The following is a 19,203-nucleotide window of genomic DNA, read 5'->3' as shown; positions in this document are numbered from 1 at the left end:
TCCCAAAATGCAAAGACTTTCTTAAAAGATCACGTCTTTTATGAAGTGATCTCCCCAGGAAAAATCATGAGAAGGTGTGTGTTCTTGTAACGTCTGCCCATATGGCTCTCACGGCACTCACACCCCACATAGCACAGTAATCTCTCCCCTGAGCTCCCTAAAAGCAGAAGCCATCTCCACGGGGGCCTGGAGAGCTAGATGCTTCCTAAAGCATAGGCCCTGCCTTATCTATGATGACCAGACCCAAATACAGCATCCAAAACCCACAACAAACGTTTCATGTGAAGTGCTAGGCTGAGGTCCTTTGATATTTAACGTGGGCAGAAAATTGTTCACTTTTACTTGAAATACAGGAAGAAGATGATCATCCTTGGACTTAAACTCATTGATCCTAAGAGATAAAATTCTCCTTGAGTCACATCACTAATAGAGGCGTTCAGACGGGAGATACTGAAACAGAAATTTGGGCCAGTGCAAGAGAGGGAGGTAGATCCTCTGGGAATGTTTGCGCTTCCCATTTTCCAAATCCGGTTACCCTTGGGCTGTGTCTTTGATGTTAATGTAGCTAAACCCCCAGGGAGACTGTCAGAATTTTATCCGAGGAAAACAGACACGGAACGCTGGGCTCTCTGATTGCTGGCCTCCTTAATCGGGAAGAAATTCACAAAAGGCCATTCAGTGAAACCCGGCTGTAAAGCTGTTGATATTGTTCTTTTCCAGGATGGTGTCCTACATATCCATCCCCACATCAGCAGAACCTCCCACAGTGCATCCCTACTCAAACTACTACATTTTAAAAATTTATTTATTTATTTATTCATTTATTTTTGGCTGTGTTGGGTCTTCGTTCCTGCGCGCAGGCTTTCTCTAGTTGCGGCCAGCGGGGTCTACTTTTTCATCGCGGTGCGCGGGCTTCTCATTGCGGTGGCTTCTCTTGTTGCGGAGCACAGGCTCTAGGCACGCAGGCTTCAGTAGTTGTGGCATGCGGGCTCAGTAGTTGTGGCGCACGGGCTTAGTTGCTCCATGGCATGTGGGATCCTCCCGGACCAGGGCTCGAACCCATGGCCCCTGCATTGGCAGGTGGATTCTTAACCACTGCATTACCAGGGAAGTCCCCACAAACTACTACATTTTTATTGGGTTACATTAACATCTGATATTCAAAGGATCTCATTTTTGCTTAGAGGAAGAGAAGTGATAAGTGTGCTTTAGAAATGCATTCAGGCCTCATCATGCTTGTTTTTCCTGGCTTATTTCAGGAAGGCAGTAAGTCAGGGGCCATCATATTACTAGAGGACTTTACATGCACGGTGTGTGCCTGTGCCTGAGATACTTTGTCTCCACACAATTACAAGCCTCCTATCATCCACTGCTGGAGTCTGAGAGTGAAGGTCAACCACGGGGTGCCCTGGGGCCCAGGTAGACAGCAAAACAGAGGGCACAGCAGCATCAGATGCAATGAGCCTTTCCTTCCCGGGGGGAATTATGAGATTCCTTCCCTTAGGCCTATCTTAGCTCTGCTGCTAAAACAAAATACCACAGATGGCGGGGCGGGGGGCTTAAACAACAGACATTTACTTCTGACAGCTCTGGGGGCTGAAGTCAGAGACCAGGGTGCCAGCATGGTTGGGGTGTCGTGAGAGCCTTCTTTCGGATTTCTGGGTTGCAGACAGCCACCTTCTCACTCTATCCTCACGTGCTGGAGAGAGAGCTCCGTTCTCTTCTTACAAGGACACAAATCCCATCATGAGGGCCACACCCTCATGACCTCATCTAACCTTAATCACCTCCCAAAGGCCCCACCTCCAAATACCATCCCACTGGGGGTTAGGACTTCAACATGAACTTCGAAGGCAGACATTCAGGCTATACCAAGACCACAGAAGTAGTCCTTCTGAAGACTGATCAAAATAAATGAACTCATTTACATTTCTTAACATCAGTGATCTAATGATCTCACATGACAAAGAGGCACAACTTGATTCCTGAGCCTACATCCAGGCCAACGCAAAACCTCCCTGGGAAGAAATCAGGGCATGACCCAACGTGCATTAAGCCAGTGATGCCACGGTCAGAACGGCCTGTGACACCACGCTGCTCTCATGGAAACCCAGACAGACCGTGGCTGGTGCGCTCACCCCTGTGAGCATGTAACGCAGTCCCTGATTCTCTCAACCAAGATAACAGGCAAAATTAGCATGCTCTGCCAATAGAAGCCTTTGTGTTTCTTTTTATAGGAATACACACACCTTAAATTTCTTCTCCTTTGAAAAGGAAAGCCTAGACAACTGATACCCATTTACCTTAGCCGACTACCCAAGAGCCCTGGCCTCGAGCCCCAAGGCTCATCTGCTAAAAGCAGGCCTTTGCTGCTCTGGTCCCCCAAGCTCTGGCCCCATGGGGCTGAGCGGTGGCACCGGAACGTCACCTTGGTGGACAGGCCTCGCCTGCACAGGGCGCCGAACCCCCTCTTGACTGCCCCTAGCTCTGAGCTTTCTCAAGGCAGCCCCACCAGCACCCCTCTGGTCCTCCCCCAACCTCACAGCACAAGGGTCCTCACACAGGCCTGTTTCATAGCTGATCTAGGTCCTTGCTTTTCTCCACCTAGAGAATCAGAAATTCAGGAGATGGTCTGGGCAGAGTAGATGTGCTTTGCTGGGACAAGCTTCCCGGCCAGGCTTACTGCAGACCCAGGGGAGAGAGGCAGGCTGACAGCCACTGACCATCTAGCCAAGCTCAACAAGGAGTTTCAGGAGCCCTCAGTTTATTTACAAGCTGAGATGAATTCACCTTTTACATATAGCATCCAGGATGTCTCTGCTGGACTCAGAGCCAACTCAGGAAAGGCCTCTCCGTCCCTGGGACCTCTGTGCTGGGCAGGGTAATCCCCTCCAGTCTAGACGCCCCAGTACTGCCCCCGCCACCACTCAGCCCTTGGGACGCGCTGGAGGGAGGTCCCAGCCTCCTCCGCACAGCCTCCCTGCCCCCTACGTGTGGCTACCTGTGCCCTGCCACACTCTGGGCCCTAAGGAGAAATGTAACCCTTCTCCATCTAAACCACCCGAAACTGGTTTTTATTAAGATTCCTACTCTTTTTAACCATTTTGTCATTTCCAGTGGCTTCATCACCTCCTTCCCTGGGCATTTTTGCAGCCTCAGAGGATGGGGCTCAGGCACTGGGAACAGGGTCTGACAGTAAGTGACAGTAAGTTCCATTACAAGGTGTGATTCCAGACTTTCTACTTACAGATCGTAACACTGCTTTGGGGCCCCGTCCTCAGGTTGAAATACCTGAGTATAAAAATATCTCTTCCTGTATGTGTCTCAACCTCTCTCTCTCTCTGTCACGTGCAACATCTTGGGGATAACTTGTGTTTGTTTAAATAGCTTACTTATAAACAACAAAACCTTACTGTGGATATATTCCTTAATGAGGTAAAAACCTGTACAGTATCGGTTTTCTGATACTTTTGTGAAAAAAGAAAAGCCCACAGTCCATGCTGTGTTGTTTTAAAAATTTTGCCAAAGGATAAAGCTCCAACGCATGACTGAGGAGAGGACACGGGGTCAGCAGTTCATATCGGCAAGGTATCAACTGTATGCATGGCAGCATCCCCTCCACTGACCAGATACACAACTCCTCTTGTTTTATTTTAATTAGGTTCCTGTTGGAAGGAGAAAAAAGTCTATTCACATAGATTACAAAAAGATGAAAACTGAATAAAACCACACCATTAATTAAAGATGTCTGGGAAACATAAGGATAGAGATACAGATATATAGATTAGATAGATACAGATACAGATGTAGATCTATAACCTCACGGTAGATACTTTCATTTCTCATCCATGTTTCCAGTTCTCTCTTTCCAGGCACATGCCCCATTGGGGTCAGACATGGCCATGTGACTTGCTTCGCCAATTAAATATGAACAAGAATGACATCTGTCACCTCCAAGGAGAAGCACTTAGAGGCAGTTTGTCATTCTCCCCTGCTCTCTTCCCCTTCTAGGGCAGACACTGAGGTTGCGTATTTGATGGCCCCTGAGTGTGGAAGACTGCAAACATCACCCCAATTTCTCCCCTTCCCTGAACCCACAAGCCCCCTGCTGTGTACTTTTGAGAGCTCCTGACTCTGATTCTGGGCTCAGCCAGACTGACTGTCATCACATCTCTTCAACTGCTATCAAGAAACTAAAATGACCTCTGAAGCAAAGCAAGTAAGACCATTAAACAATCGAAATGTGCAAATAAAATTGTACAGGTGAGTCTCTATTCTGATTACTGCAATCACATTTCAGGTCTTAAGCTTAGTATTTTTTCAACATTCTAAGTTAACAAATTACTATGATTAATTAACATAACAGCAAGGGATTTATTGTTCAGTAAAGTGTGAGGGACTTCAAATTCACTGTAAAGATGGTATTACGGAAAGCCAAAAACATCTATTACATCCTGGTTCACTGTAATGTGCAATTTAATTTTTGATTTGTGTGATGGTTTAGTGACTTTTTTTAATGGTCCTTGTTGTAATAGTAACCTATACTGTCCAGCAAATCGATAAGCCATATAAAAATGCTCTTTCACCATGGGAGTTCAGTTCCAATTTCTTACCTCTGCAAGCTGACACAAAGTTGGTGGTATTCAAGAGTTACAATAAATTGTGTGTGTGTGTGTGTGTGTGTGTGTGTGTGTGTGTGTGTGTGTGTATGCTCTCACTTGCACACAAGTGCACAGGGAACATGTAAAGAAAAGCAATCATTTATACCATTATACCACATTCAGTGCTCATCATGACTGTTTTCCAAAAGTATCCAACAGGCATTACCCAAAGATGTGCAAAACAGAAAAAGTGAGCCTAGTGTCTGCATGGCCTTTCCAGATAAGTAGCAAAAGGACCAAGAACTCAGCTTAAAAACCATGAGAAAAGAAGAGCCACAACTTCTTAGAAGCTAGACTTCAGTGGTACCATTTCTAGATACCAAAAATAAACCAGGAAATTAGTTATTTACATATATATACAGATATAAATAAACATATATATTTCAGTGCTGACTACATATTCCAAATAGAATCTTCAAGAAAGAGGCCACATAACTCTGAAGACATTTGAAAAGGTGAGAACAGCATGAAATCAGGGTTTCCATTTTCCAGATTATAGAGAATATCACGATACCAGCCCTGAGGTCGCTCACAGACACAGTAATCCTACTTTCCTCTTTCCAGGAGCAGAAATAAAAACAAAATTTCCTTTTTAAAAGTAACAGAATGATTATACGCATAGCGCAAGGAACTAATTTCTATCCATCGGTCCATTCACTGCAGAATATCTGAGTCGAGCCACATAAACCAACAGAAAACACCGACATCACATTTAATCACACAGCAGCGTCAACTTTCCACATACTAATTCTTAATTATGACGCGCATATAGACGGAGACACAATTCGATACGCAGAACAAGCTGCGAGCCCCGGCGCCCTGCGCCCGGGAAGCCCACTGTCCTACCTGAGATGAGTGAGACGGTATCTTTCTCCCATGAGACGACAGTGATGTACGCCTCCACCGAGGAGGGGATAATGCACTTGAAGACCGCAACATTGCCTCTCATGGTTTTCTGGTCCTCCACACGGACTGTATAGGGCTCCCGTAAAACTGGAAGGCAAGAAGAGGACCCCGGTAACACACACAGGCTCATTCCGAGAGGATCCCATCTGAATATCACATTGTATCTTACACGTATCAATTGCATCAAATATATTTATTGGAGAAAAATTTTTAAGAAACCTACATTTCATGTCTTAAAGACTTTCATTCTGTTAACAATAAACTACACTAAGAACTAAAAAGCATGAGTATATCTAAAAGCAGTTAAGCTGCTCTCTAAACACATCTGGACATGGGAAGTAGTTTCTTAAACAGAAGTTATGATGATGGGAGACTTCCCTCCATGTCCTCTGAGGACCAAGGAAAAAATGTCAGACTATCAAGGAAAAGAATTAAAAAATCAAGAAAGGCAGCCTCTCCTGGGAATCCTCGAAACTAGGTGACAATTAAAACAACTCTTCCTAAGTAATTTTTATGACAGTTGCAAAGCAGTTTTGTAAAGAATCATTCTGCTTCCTATCACTTAGGGAAGCGTGCTGATTAAGGGAGCCTGCCCAGACATTCCCAACAGTAGGAGTAGCCCAGAAAGTGCCCAGAGGGGACTTCCACAAACTAGATGTCTAGGCTAGAGGCAAGGGGTGCAGGGATCCAGTGCCCACCCTGCAAGCCCAACTGCCTGGGTTCAAATCCAGGCCCTACCACTTTACAGTGAGCAAGCTCTCTTGCCACACATATAATGGGAATTTTGATAAAAATATCTACCAAGTAAGTCAATTTTGATGATTCAATCAGTTAACGTGGCTAAAGCGTCCGGAACCATGCCTGCCATGAACAGTTTGCCTAAAGCTACCTGGACCCACACCATCTCCTGGTGTGGGGAAGACCTCTGCTTCCAGGATAAGGAGACGTGGGTGTGTCTAATCCAGGTTATGCCTCCCTCCAGCTCTATAAATATGGGCGAAAGACTTCTTTCTCCAGTTTTATTTCCTCAAATTTGAAATGAGGGGTTGGGATAGGAAGATTCAAGGTCTGAATTCTGTAAGTCTATGATTTTTCTAAGTTATCCACTGAGACAACTTACCTTACCATCTAATTAGCTCTCTGAAAGTTTTAGTCATTTATTGGACAAATATGTGTCGAGAAAACTGGCCATGAAATTAATTTCAAAAGAAATTAATATACCAACAGATATAAGAATGAGTTTCTAAAGGGAAATCTCCTAATAGGCAGACGTAAATAACGCTCCAGAAGAAGCACTTTTAAGATCGGTGCTAGCTCTGTGATATGCCAAGTAGCTTAGTATCAGAGTATGTCATTATTAAGAGTATTGATGAGAGGATGGCTCCCAGTACTGATTTTTAAATATTACTATATAATATTTTCCCAACTTGGAGAATTTTTTTCATTCCTATCCCAAACCAGAGAGACTTTCAGAAGTTTAGGAATCTTTTGAGACCCTCATTCCTGCACTCTTTGTGCAATATGATGTGACGGTCCAGGTGGCAGTTCCACATCTGCAGGAGGTCCACTGGGCAATCATTCAGGGGACTCAAGAAACATCACTGTTATACGCAGAGGGGGAAACTGACTTTGTACACAAAAACACCTCGAGAAATAGCCCTTTTGAGGGAGTGGAGGTCTACAGTCATAAATTGGAAAGAGGCAACAAAGAGACAGATGAATTAATCAAACTCATCAATGAATGAGAATTTGGTCCTAGTGGGAGAATAGAAGACAGAAAATAGGAAAAGGACCAGAGAACAGAAGAGAACAGGGGGCTGGACAGCATGGTGAAGGCCAACAGAAAGAGCTCACTATCACAGGGATGGGGTCACCTAAGCAGGTGTATGAGTCCAATTTAAGTTTGTCTTTGCTGATGTGTGTTTCTAAGCTATAAAGTCACTCCATCTCCCCAAACCTTCAGTAAACAAATGGCAACAAATGGCAAACAAATGGTGGAGGAAATTTTAATGGAAATCAAGGAAAGGAGCCAAGTTCTTTGTCTCAGACAGGAAAGGGTGGGGACAAGAGAAAGTACCTACAGAGAACGGGAAGTGGGCAAGAGGCTTACCCCCAGCAAGTTGCTTGCTAATGCACTGTGGTGCTGCTAGCCTGGGGCAGAGACAGGCTCCACCACACTCCACTGTGTACCCACTCCACCCATACCTCTGCCCAGGCCTCCACTGGATGCAGGGTGCCAGTGTTTGCTGGATGGGGCAAGGAGGAAGAGGCTGCGAAGGGCTCAGGGCACCAGGGATCAGAGGGGCAGCAGTGGCCACTGGATGGGGTTAGGGAGGTGAAGGGCCAATGGGGCTTGGGGCACCCAGAGCCTGAGGAAAGGGTGGCTGGGAACCCACCCCAGGTGGGGTGGCATGAGACAGGACTCTCCAAGAGCTGAGAAAACAAGTCCCCAGAGCATGTTCCATTCTCCCACCACACTTCACTCACGAAACACAAATGGAAAGATAGAAGCATTAGTATTTCAAGATGGCAACAGGAGAGCTTGAAGCCTGAGCACAGGGCCCTCAGCCTTGTGTGACCACACTCGCCCCATCCCATGAAGTCAGCCCTGATCCCAATCTGCCTATGCAGCAATCAGAGGAAGTGGGAAGATGGGATGGAGAAAGTTTGGAGCACTGGGCATTGCCGAGGAAGGCAGGTCCTATCCTAAGAGGTTGGATTCAGATTGCTCCCAACCCCCTTGATCCTTATGTCTGAAGTGATAAAACATAAACAAATGCCCCAGGGTAGGATGCCTTAGGTACACCAGAAGACTCTGTGCAGGTAGGAGGGCTTTATGCCCGATGTCCATCCTATTGGGGCAATGGTTATCTGAGGCACAATGAGACCCTAAGGCACAGCATCACTTTTATAGAAACTGGGGTGGGGGGTTGCTCTTTTATTTTGTAGCTGATTACTTAACTTGGGAGATGCTTTAAATATTCAGTTACATCTTGAACACACCCTCATGTCAAGGACTGCTCAGGGACTAAGGAGAGCCTCACACTTTATGGAATAATTAACTGAAGAAAGAAAGAAAATCCACATGGCAGAACACCTGGAAGAAAACAGGCAGAGACTGAAGTGCACGGTCCCGAAAATGACTGAAGGTAACAGGAGTTCTGGGAAGGAGGGAATCTGGGTGCCTTGAGCTGTCCCTGAAGGACCAGAAGGACTGAGGAGGCAGAGAGGAAACAGGGAGAAGAGGAAAGGTGGAAGTGAGCACAAAATCTTCCAGAGACTGAGACACTGGTCCAGTGCTGTTTAGCCAAACCAGCCTCCCAACCACAGCCGCTGTGAACGGCCAGCAACAGGCTCACGGAGGCCTCTGTGTCCTTCATCTAAATAACATCTACTTCACACAGTTGTGCAGTGAACACAGAGGATGTCTCTAGAGGACCTGGCACAATGTCTAGCACATAACCTGTCTGAGTCCCTCTGACTGCTGGCCGGAGAAGCCTACCTGAGCTACCCTGAGCTGAAGACACTACAAGCTCTGGAACCTGCAAGAGGGCCTTGGGAAGGGTCCCACAGCCTGTGTCCCTTTGATTCTGGCTTCATCCTCCTCTTTCCCCACAGATAGGCTTCCTCTGCTTTTCTGGGCCACATGGAAGATGGAAGGTGCTTGGCCCACAGTTCCCAAAATCTCTCTCTCAAGATTTCAGTTTCAATTTCAGTATTTAAATTTGTGTGTTTGTGTGTGTTGATCTTGTACACCACCATTTTGATAAACTCACTTAGTTCCAGTAGGGTTTTTTTTGTAGAGGCCATCAGATTTTTTTAAAATTAATGATTGGATTCTACAAATAAAAATGGATGAATTTTTTACCATCAGGATGTCTTTTACTTATTTTTCTTGCTATATTGCATTGACTGCAACCTCCAGTACAATGTCGAATAGAAGTGGTGAAAGCACACATCTTTGCAGTCTTCATATTTGGGGGAAAGCACTTAATCATTCACCACTAAGTATGATGTTAGATGTAGTAGGATCTTTTTATTGTTTTTTAATCAAATTTCTCTTCTACTCCTAGTTTTCTGAGAGTTTTTATTATAATAGGATGTTGTATTTTGTCAATGATTTTCCACACCTATTGAAATGATCACATGGTTTTTAATATGTTAATGTGGTGAACTGCCTTGATTAATTTTCAAATGTGAAACCTACCTTGCATTCTGGAGATAAGCTCTTTTTATATGTTGTTGTATTATCCTTTTTATATGTTGTTGGATTCAATTTGCTAAAATTTTGTTTAGAATTTTTACACATATATTCATGAGAAATATTTGTCTTTTTTTTGTTTTAGTATCGCGGTAATGCTGATCTCCTAAAATAACTTGGGAAGTAGTCTTTCCTCTTCAACTTTCTGGGAGAATTTGTGTAGAATTTTTATTATTTCCTCCTCAAATATTTGGTAGAATAAACAGTGTATCCATTTGAGCCTGGAATTTCATTGTAGGAAATTTTTCTATTACAAATTCAAATTCTCTAATAGATATGGAGCTATTCAGCTATTTCTTCTTGAATGAGTTTTGGCATTTTATTTCTTTCAAAGACTTTCTCATTTTATCTAAGTTATATGATTTATTGACATCTCCATGTTCTTAAAATTCTATTATAATTTAAATATCTGTATAATTTTGACTACTATAGAATATTGATGATTATACATATATATTGATTATATCTATAGAATAGTAATGTAACCCCTCTCATTCTTGACATTGATAATCTGTCTTCTCTCTTATTTTCCTCTTCAGTCTGGCCAGCTTACCAATTTTATTGATGTTTTTCAAAGAAACAACTTTTGGCTTCAGAGATTTCCACTCTAATCTTTATTATTTCCTTTTTGCTTTTATTGGTTTTAATTTGCTCTTTGTTCTGGAGTTAAGACCACTTGAGATCTCTATTTGAGACCATTTTTCCTTCCCAATGTAAGTTTTTAGAATTATAAATTTCTCCTCCTAAGCATTGCTTTAGTGACATTCCCAAAATTATTAGATGTTGTACTTTCATTTTTATTCAGCTCAAAATACTTTCTCATTTACCTTCTGTTTTTTCTTTGACACAGATTATTTAGAAGTGCGTTATTTGGTATCCAAATATTTGGGGATTTCCCAGAGATCTTATTGTTAGTGATTCTAATTTAATTCTATTGTAGTCAAAGAACATACTTTATATGACTTATTTTTTTTAAATTCGTCCGATTCTTGTTTCATTCATAATATGATTTATTTTAGTAAATATCTGTGTTTTCTTGAAGAGAATATGTATTGTGCTATCACTGGATGGAATGTTCTGTATTTGAATGTCAATTGGGTCAAGCTGATTAACAATGCCATTCAAGTATTCTTTATTCTTGCTTATTTTCTGTCTATTTCTGGCAGTTATTAAGAGAGTGGGGGCTTCCCTGGTGGCGCAGTGATTGGGAGTCCGCCTGCTGATGCAGGGGACGCAGGTTCGTGCCCCGATCCGGGAGGATCCCACATGCCGGGGGGCGGCTGGGCCCGTGAGCCATGGCCGCTGAGCCTGCGTGTCCGGAGCCTGTGCTCCACAGCGGGAGAGGCCACAACAGTGAGAGGCCCAAGTACAGCAAAAAAAAAAGAAAAAAGAGAGAGAGGAGTATTGAAATCTCTAACTATAAGGTTTGATTTGTCTGTTTCTTCTTGCAGTTCTATCAGCTTTTACTTCATGTATTTTAAAGTTCTCTTATAGGCGCATATAATTTATAATAGTCATACCCTCTTAATTAATTGAACTTTTTTTTACAAAATGACCTTCTTTAGCCCTTGTAATATTCTTTGCTCTGAAATATACTTTGTTTAATATTGACATAGTTACTCCAGCTTTCTTCTGATATTTTCTTTTAATTAGACTGATTAGATTGATGATTTGATTTCTGTCTGTGTGCTGTTGTTGTTTCAGATAAAAGGGTACATTTTGTCTCTGCTACTCGATCTCGGCCATACGCAGAAGCCCCAGTCAAATGTTATTAAGCACAGTTCACTAAGGAGGAAACAATCACTAGAAATGTTTTGACTTGACCAAGGTCATATAGCTGATTACCGTTTGCTAAGTAGAAATGCGGCATGGGCAGGGCAGTACTGCTTCAAGGGATCCGTGTGCATTTCACTCCTTAGAACAAAAAGGGCAAGAAAGTATTTTATGTGAAGGAGAACTAGGATTGCTGATTAAGGAGACAAGATGTATGAACCTTCCCTGTTTTGTTGACAGTCAGACCTAAGTCAAAGTCACTGAAAACCGTTAAGAATAAGAATTCCCTGTACTTACAAAGGAGAGATGATGAAGCCATTTACCTAATGGATTATTCCAGGAAAATTCCAATGCCAACCTAGAGGCACACAGACATTTCAGATGACCCGATACACAGGAGGATACCCCTGAGTCAGTGCTCATTCCACTCAAACCTGCACTACAGCCATCGTTGGGTAACATACACATCCCTCACCTGCCCTTCTGAACAGCCATCCAGTTTTGTACTAGCATCTACATAAAAGTGATGAAACCAGATTTTCCAGCATCCAATAAATAATCTAAAAGACTACTACAACTATAATGTGTTCATATTAAGAAGGAAAATTAAATGAGAAAGGTAATTTCAATGGGGCAACATGACTATCCATCTTGTAAGTTCAAACTGACAGAGCAATCATGTGTATGATGGGCCTTAGATGTCAAGAATAACAGCACACAGACAGAAATCACATAACTCAGTGGAAGGGGTGGGGGTAGCATAGATGCCAGACAAGATGATGGAACTTCCATCCCTTTAAAACCTACGTGGTCATGCAAAGACAATCAATTCTATGAGAAATTTAGAAAATAGCAGTTAAAACAGAAGTAAGCATTTAATTCTTTTATCTGACAGGAAACCCAAGACAGAAATAGCAGATTCATACAGACAAGTATAGCTGTTTGAAGTTCCAGGTTTTACTATAAGTGGTACTTTGTAGTTTATGAAGATGTTTTTATGACACACCATTAAACTTGTTAGCCTGCCAGGTAAAAGGCATTCGCGATGTCTCCCTGTTTGTCAGGTTTAGAAGTTCCTATACAAATTTCATTTGCTTCATTTTAATTATTCGGGGTATCAACTTTTCATCTCTCTTGATGAAAGCCAACCTTTTTCTTCCTTTCTTAAATGCATTTTGGTGCATGTCTTGAAATTCATGAGCATGTCATGGAGATCAAAATATAGCTGGGAAATGACTAGCTAGCAGAGTGAGTCACGGTCTAATGTTTGATTGCTTACATCAAAGAGATCACATGCAGGAATTCAGAAACATTTCATATTTTGCTCATGTTGTGATGTCTTCAAACGGCACCTCCACACTTGCTGCAGAAATTATTACAAAGTTTCCCCCAGCTACCTGGTATATACGTCAATAGTCAAGGTCACATTCTCTTTTCCTAGTCACTCCATTATGTCAGTTTACCATAGGATTTGAAAGCCTAGGCTTAAAAAAAATAATAAAAACACTGCTTTCTAACTGGTGTCTAGTTGTGTGTATGTTTTGGGGGGCTTTAGTAAATCTACAGAATGACACAATATGTCCTGTATGTACGATTTTTGACGTCTGTGAACCTCAGGCTGTATTCCTGGTTTGGCTTGTATCAATGGCAATGAAAATACAGTATGATGTTAAAAGGAACATAACCAATTCAGGGTTTAGTTATTGACAACATTCCAGCAACATGTGACACAGTCAAAAATGTTAAAAGGGCCCTTTTTATTTCACAAGGAACAGAAGAATATTAGACTGATGCTATTTTACTGACGATAAACATTGATGCTATGGTTTATTTCAGTAAAATTCCTTGTCCTCTGTCCTCCCTTTGTCTTCCTCACTCCCCACACTGCCTGCCTCTGGGACAGAGTTGGCTGGGGAGGAGTGAAGAGGGAGACAGGAAACAAATACAATGAGCTGGACGCACTGAAAGTTTCAGTCACTGTATCAACTGGTCAAAAGACAGTAAGTCCAGAATATAGTTTAGACCTTACTAACTTGATATCACTAATTTCAAGTTTTAGTTCCAGCAATGTAAGGCACTCCAAAATCCAGTCAAAAGATGCTCTGACATCTCAAAGCATCCATCAGTATCACACTGAATGGATGACAGGGTTTTCATAGATTCTCAGCTGATGATTCTCTCTCCCCAATTTTTTACAATATACTCAGCAAATGTCATAGTGACTGGGACAGAGGCCAACTCTCCATTATAACCTTTGACCCAACTTTATCTGTCCATTGTCTGACTCCCTCATAAGGACGATGTCCATGAGGCCATGTACCAGGCCTTTTTACCCATCTACTCCCTGCACCTGGCACAGTGTCTGAATCAAAATAGAAGCTCAAGGAATATTTGTTGAGTGACAACATTAAAACCGACCCACGAATTGTACTGCAAACTTAATGTCAGTGCCACAGCAGGATTTTCCCCACTTCCACAGTGTTTAGTGATTTACAGAAATAGAGTTGCAAAGGTTTACAAAGGCATTGAATGCTTTTTTGACGTGTCTTGTTCAAATAGCAGAAATGTTGAATAAAATCAGTCAGCGAAAAGCTAGAGGTGATATTTGCAGGCCTGTGCATGTTTGTTTCCCTGAGGAAGAGAACCACTAGTTTCGAGTTTTCATTCCAAAAATGTAAGGCACTCTGACATCTCAAAGCAGCCATTAGAAGAGTGAACTAAGGATAGGATTTTCATTGGTTCTCAGCTGATGGCATTTTAGTATTTGTCATTGCCCACCTGGACCCCCAGCAGGCAGAGAACGAAAAAAGGTTGAGGAGCCGTACTCACCAGCCTTGATGTGGACATCCTGACTTCGAATTTTCCCTGAAGGATTTTCAGCTGTGCAATAGTAAGTATTATCATGGATTAAGGTACTAAAGCTTGAAGGAGGGAAGGGGAAAATTTGGAGAGTGCCGTTGGGGTGGACGTGGCGGATCCCGGGGACATCGTAGATCTCCTCGCCCGTTGCTAGGTACCATCTGAGAGACACAGGAGGGATGCCTGCAGCAGGGCAGGGCACCAGGGTCCCCGTGGTGCTCGCAAACACTACCTCTTGCAGAGATGCATTGACAAAGTAGAGGCTGGAGTGAAGGTCCTCACTGAAAACTACAAGAAGACAACACAAGAATATGTCAGTAAAGTGCACCTTCTGAACTCGTCCTTCGATCAATGGCATCAAGAGGTTATTCTGAGAAACAGACACGAGGCTCAACTAAAACCAAATCATTCGAAATTGCTCAACCTACTGTGGACAGAGAGGCACCATCTTCATAGTTTGTACACGAGTTACATTATCCTGGGTCTTAAACTTTAAATAGATTACTCTTCAGCTCTATGTCCCATGCCCTGTTCTGTCTCCATGGTACTGACCACTATTGGAATTTATATTGGGTTTTGTATTCACTTATTGTCTGTCTCCCCTTCTAGAAGGTAAGGCCCATGAGAACAACATTGTCATTTGCTCACACTATTATCTGGGGCACAGAGCAGAACATCCCGTGGCGGCTTAGGAAGAAGAAGCTACATGACTGAATAACTAGATCCGGTTGCTAGGATCAAATTGCTCTGGTTGAAAGGTACATTGAGAGCTAACGTTGAACGAAATTAGCCACAAATTTTAAAAATTAAAATTGAAGATCATATGTAAAGCATTTTTAAAAGGACAGTTGGTTTTCCGAAAATCAAGTCCAATCACCAATGCATTTTATTATTGAAAATATGTTGCAATGATAAAGAGACCTTCAACAAAGTATCATTCAATTCCACCAGCCTATGGCAGATTCTGTTCCGATTCTTCTCTTCTGGCCCAACCACCTACATGCCTATATAATTATACTACGTCATAATGTGCACACATGAAACATGCAGTTTTTACAGACTCTGTTTCATGCTCATAACATTGTTTCGTACACATAATGCCATGTTTCACGGACTTCATTAAGTACAGCTGACCTTGAGCAACACTGGTTTGAACTGCGTGGGTCCACTTATACACAGACTGTTGTCAATAGGAAATACTACCGTATTACACCACCTGCGGTTGGTTGGATCTTCAGATGCAGAGGAACTACGGATACAGAGGGCAGACGATAAGTTACAGGCACCTGCACAATTTATATAATGTGATTTTCTTAACTAGTTCCCTGACCTGGGCTACTTGTTTCTAGTTTAATTACCACCAATAAAGTGTCTACAAATGTTTTCATGCATTTATTGACTGCTTACATTGCCCTCATTTACAGTTGTAGAGTGTCCTTTACATGAAGCAAAGAAACTCAGTTTCTGGAATCCAAATATTAAACAAAAGGCGTATAAGTGCCGTGAAGACCTACCTTTTAGACACTGGTGTTTATACATGGCTTTCTGAGAACAAATGCATACCAGGTCACATAGTCACAAGAGAGTAAAGAAGCCCTAGACATTTGGAATTAATCTCACCGGGCAGAGATGAGAGTAACGATCACTGAGTGCCCAAGCCATGTCAGGCAATGTTATGAGACTTGAAGTGTTATTTCATTTACTCCTATGCACAGCAGTCCTGCCAGGTGAGCCCAGGCTCTGCTTCACAGAGGATGAGATGGAGACTCAGAGGGGCTGTCACTGGAGCAAGGATTCAGGGTAGGAGGTTGCAGAGCCAGGATTCAGCCTCCCTGATGAAGATTTTATTTCATTGCATGGCTGCCTTTATTGTACAAAGCCAGATCGTGGGGAAGCTGTGTTCATGAGATTTGCCCTACTCCAGATAGCTTACTTGGAGATCCACCTGCTTTCTCTTGGTCTCTGTAACTAGCGGTGACCACGAGTTTGCCCACGGCCCATGCTGCCTATCTCTGAGCTGGCAGCAGAGTGAACTCCATTAGTCAAAAAATGGCAGAGAAAACTACACTTCGTAAAAGTGACAGATTTACTCTAAGAGAAGACAGGCAGGGGTATTCATCAAGTAGTAACTGTTTGATGGTTTTCTTCCCCAACCATAACTAAAGCCTTTAGCAATGCTCCATAAATCAGAATATGGAAAGCATTGCTAACTGAGAAATTGGTTCAGACCAGAAGCATAGTTAATAGTTAAACATTGTAGCTTTCAGCTCAAATAAAAATGCTGATAGTAGCACTGTGGTTTTGAGCTTTTTAGGAAACTGACATCACCCCAAACATATTGCTAGGAACGAGGTAACTGTCACTCCTGAGGCTAATTCCACCTCAATTCTTTTTTTCCCTCCCCCCCCCGTTACTCTTCTGTCAACTGAATTGTAGGCGATTCAAACTAAGTAAAATTTAGTTGTATTTGAATTTATTCTCTTGTGTCCTAAAAGTGGCCTTGTTAAGAATAGCAGTCTTCGAAAATGTGAATGTATGTAAGAAATATTTCTTAATTAAATATATAGTTTTCTATTGTCAACCACATTCTAAGAGCCAGCCTATGAAATTACTTAAATGACTGTGAGAAAAATGCAAAACAAATGTTTAATCCTAGTAGTTAAAGAAATAAGTGACCTATGGGGGATTACTGTCATTTCTCCTTACAATTTTTAGATATTTCACATTAGTCTTTCTATTTCGCACCACTGGGTTTAATAACATAACATAAACTCACTTTCTAAGATTCACATCATATGGTCACAGGCAAAAGAAAACCCAAACTATATTCCAACAGCCTTTATTTCTTCCATCTAAGGGACCATCCATCTGCTTAAATAATAGTACTTCTTTTTATGGAGTGCTGAATGCACTTTAAATACAGTAACATTTGCTCCCTCCAGTAAGGGCATGGGCGATCTTAATGTGAATTTTAAGTGTGTGTGTGTGTGTGTGTGTGTGTGTGTGTGTGTGAAAGTTCCTTGAATATAACTGCAGTTTATTAACTGAGAGCTAAACAAAATGCTTGGCAGAATCTTGTTGTGAGATTCAAGGTATAAAATCCTGGCGTACGAATGCTAAGGGCATAAAAGGAAGGGGCTTTGGAGAATTGTTTCTTCGTTTGCAGATTTCTCCATATTTTTTTTATCGTTATAACAGATGGTATAACCAAGACTCCCATGACAAACATAAAGGAGAATGTTACACTAAAAAGAAAAATAAGTCAATATTGCTTTCTTTAAAATCCACACACGGCAAAGTGAAAAGAAGAAACATGGGAGAAACTTTGCAGGAAGCAATGATACAATCAGTTATTCATGTGACAGTATTTACTGAGCACCTGTTATATACCAGGCCTTGTGCAAGGTCACAGTTACACATATTTTCAGGAGTCACGCTACTGCTTTTAAGGAATTTTTGGTCTAGAGGGTACCATGGTCATGTAACGAGATCAGCGATAATTATATATTTTGCGGAGTGCTGTGACAGAGTTATCAACAAAGTGCTACAGACGCATAAATGATAGAGAAACTAACCCAACCTGGGGAAGATAAGGGTAGATCCCCAAAGGAGAGGGAAAAACGGATTCTAGGCAGAGGCATTAACATAGTAGGACACTGAGTTGTCACAGGCAGGAGAGAAGTGAGAGGACACTGGATACCAGGAACTTGAGGGCAGAACCAACAGTGACACAGATTTGGGAGAGGAAGCTTGAGGTTCTTTATATTCATTTATTCTGTACATACATATTCAGCACCTAGTAAGTATGTGGCGCTTGCTAAGGCCTTGGGACACGCTAAGGACCGAGGCTTGGAGGGTGATCCTGGGAGCTTCTATTTCAGAAGTCTGGATCATAAGGGGTGTCAGATCTCAAGCTAAGAGGCATGTGCTTAATTCTGAAGACGGTAGGACAAGAGGGAGCCCCATTCCTAGGCATACACACAGGCGAAGCGAATGCATATGTCCATGCAAAAATTTGTACACAGATGTTCAAAGCAGCGTTATTTATACTAGACAAATGTGGAAACAACTCCAGTGCCCATCAACTGAAGAATGGATAAACAAAAGCTGGTATATCCATGCAATGGAATTTTACTCAGCAATAGAGATAAATGAAATACTAATATGTGTTACAGACATGGACAACTCTTGATAACATTATGCTCAGTGAAAAGAGTGAGTCACAAAAGAGCACGTACTGTGTGATTACATGCACATGAAATGTCCAGAACAGGGAACTCTACAGAGATAGAAAGTAGATGAATGGTTTACTTATGGGTAGAGGTGAGGGGCTGGGGAGAAGGGTGACAGCTAAAGGACGCAGTGTGTCTTTCTGAAGTTATTACAGTGGTCTAAAATTAGCTGTGATGAAGCTTGTGCATATCTTTGAATTTACCAAAAAAAAAAAAACCCACTGAACTGTACAAACAGATGAATGTTACTGTATGTAAATTATATCTCAATAAAACTGTTTAAAAAGTCGGGAGCCAATGAAAGTTTTGACACAGAACAAGCAATTTTCCAGATTGTCGTTTTGGAAAGTGAACGCTGGATGGGGGTGGGGATGAAAACTGGCGGCAGGAAGTTTGGCTGGGCTGCTGTGGGTGGCCCAGGCCCTCCGGGGCTTTGGTGCTGTGAAGGGAGGAGAGAGCCTAACTCTACAGGTGTGTCTGATATGGTCCTGCCAGAAAGTGTGGGCAGGGC

At 42.3% G+C, this 19,203-nt stretch overlaps 1 protein-coding gene across 1 annotated transcript in view; it reads right to left on the bottom strand.

Annotated features, from left to right (window-relative positions):
• The window catches only part of DSCAM (DS cell adhesion molecule), a gene marked incomplete at its 5' end in the record, with an annotated part of 743,491 nt that overhangs the window by 604,189 nt on the left and 120,099 nt on the right, over positions 1-19,203 (bottom strand). Inside the window, 2 exons of the mRNA XM_060009865.1 lie at positions 5,508-5,654; positions 14,431-14,748. Coding sequence (XP_059865848.1) covers positions 5,508-5,654; positions 14,431-14,748 — 465 coding nt within the window. The remainder of the gene's footprint in view (positions 1-5,507; positions 5,655-14,430; positions 14,749-19,203) is intronic.

The sequence above is a fragment of the Delphinus delphis genome, chromosome 4 (assembly GCF_949987515.2).
Source record: "Delphinus delphis chromosome 4, mDelDel1.2, whole genome shotgun sequence".
Lineage (NCBI taxonomy): Eukaryota > Metazoa > Chordata > Mammalia > Artiodactyla > Delphinidae > Delphinus > Delphinus delphis.
This window is presented reverse-complemented; position numbering and strand designations above follow the sequence as displayed.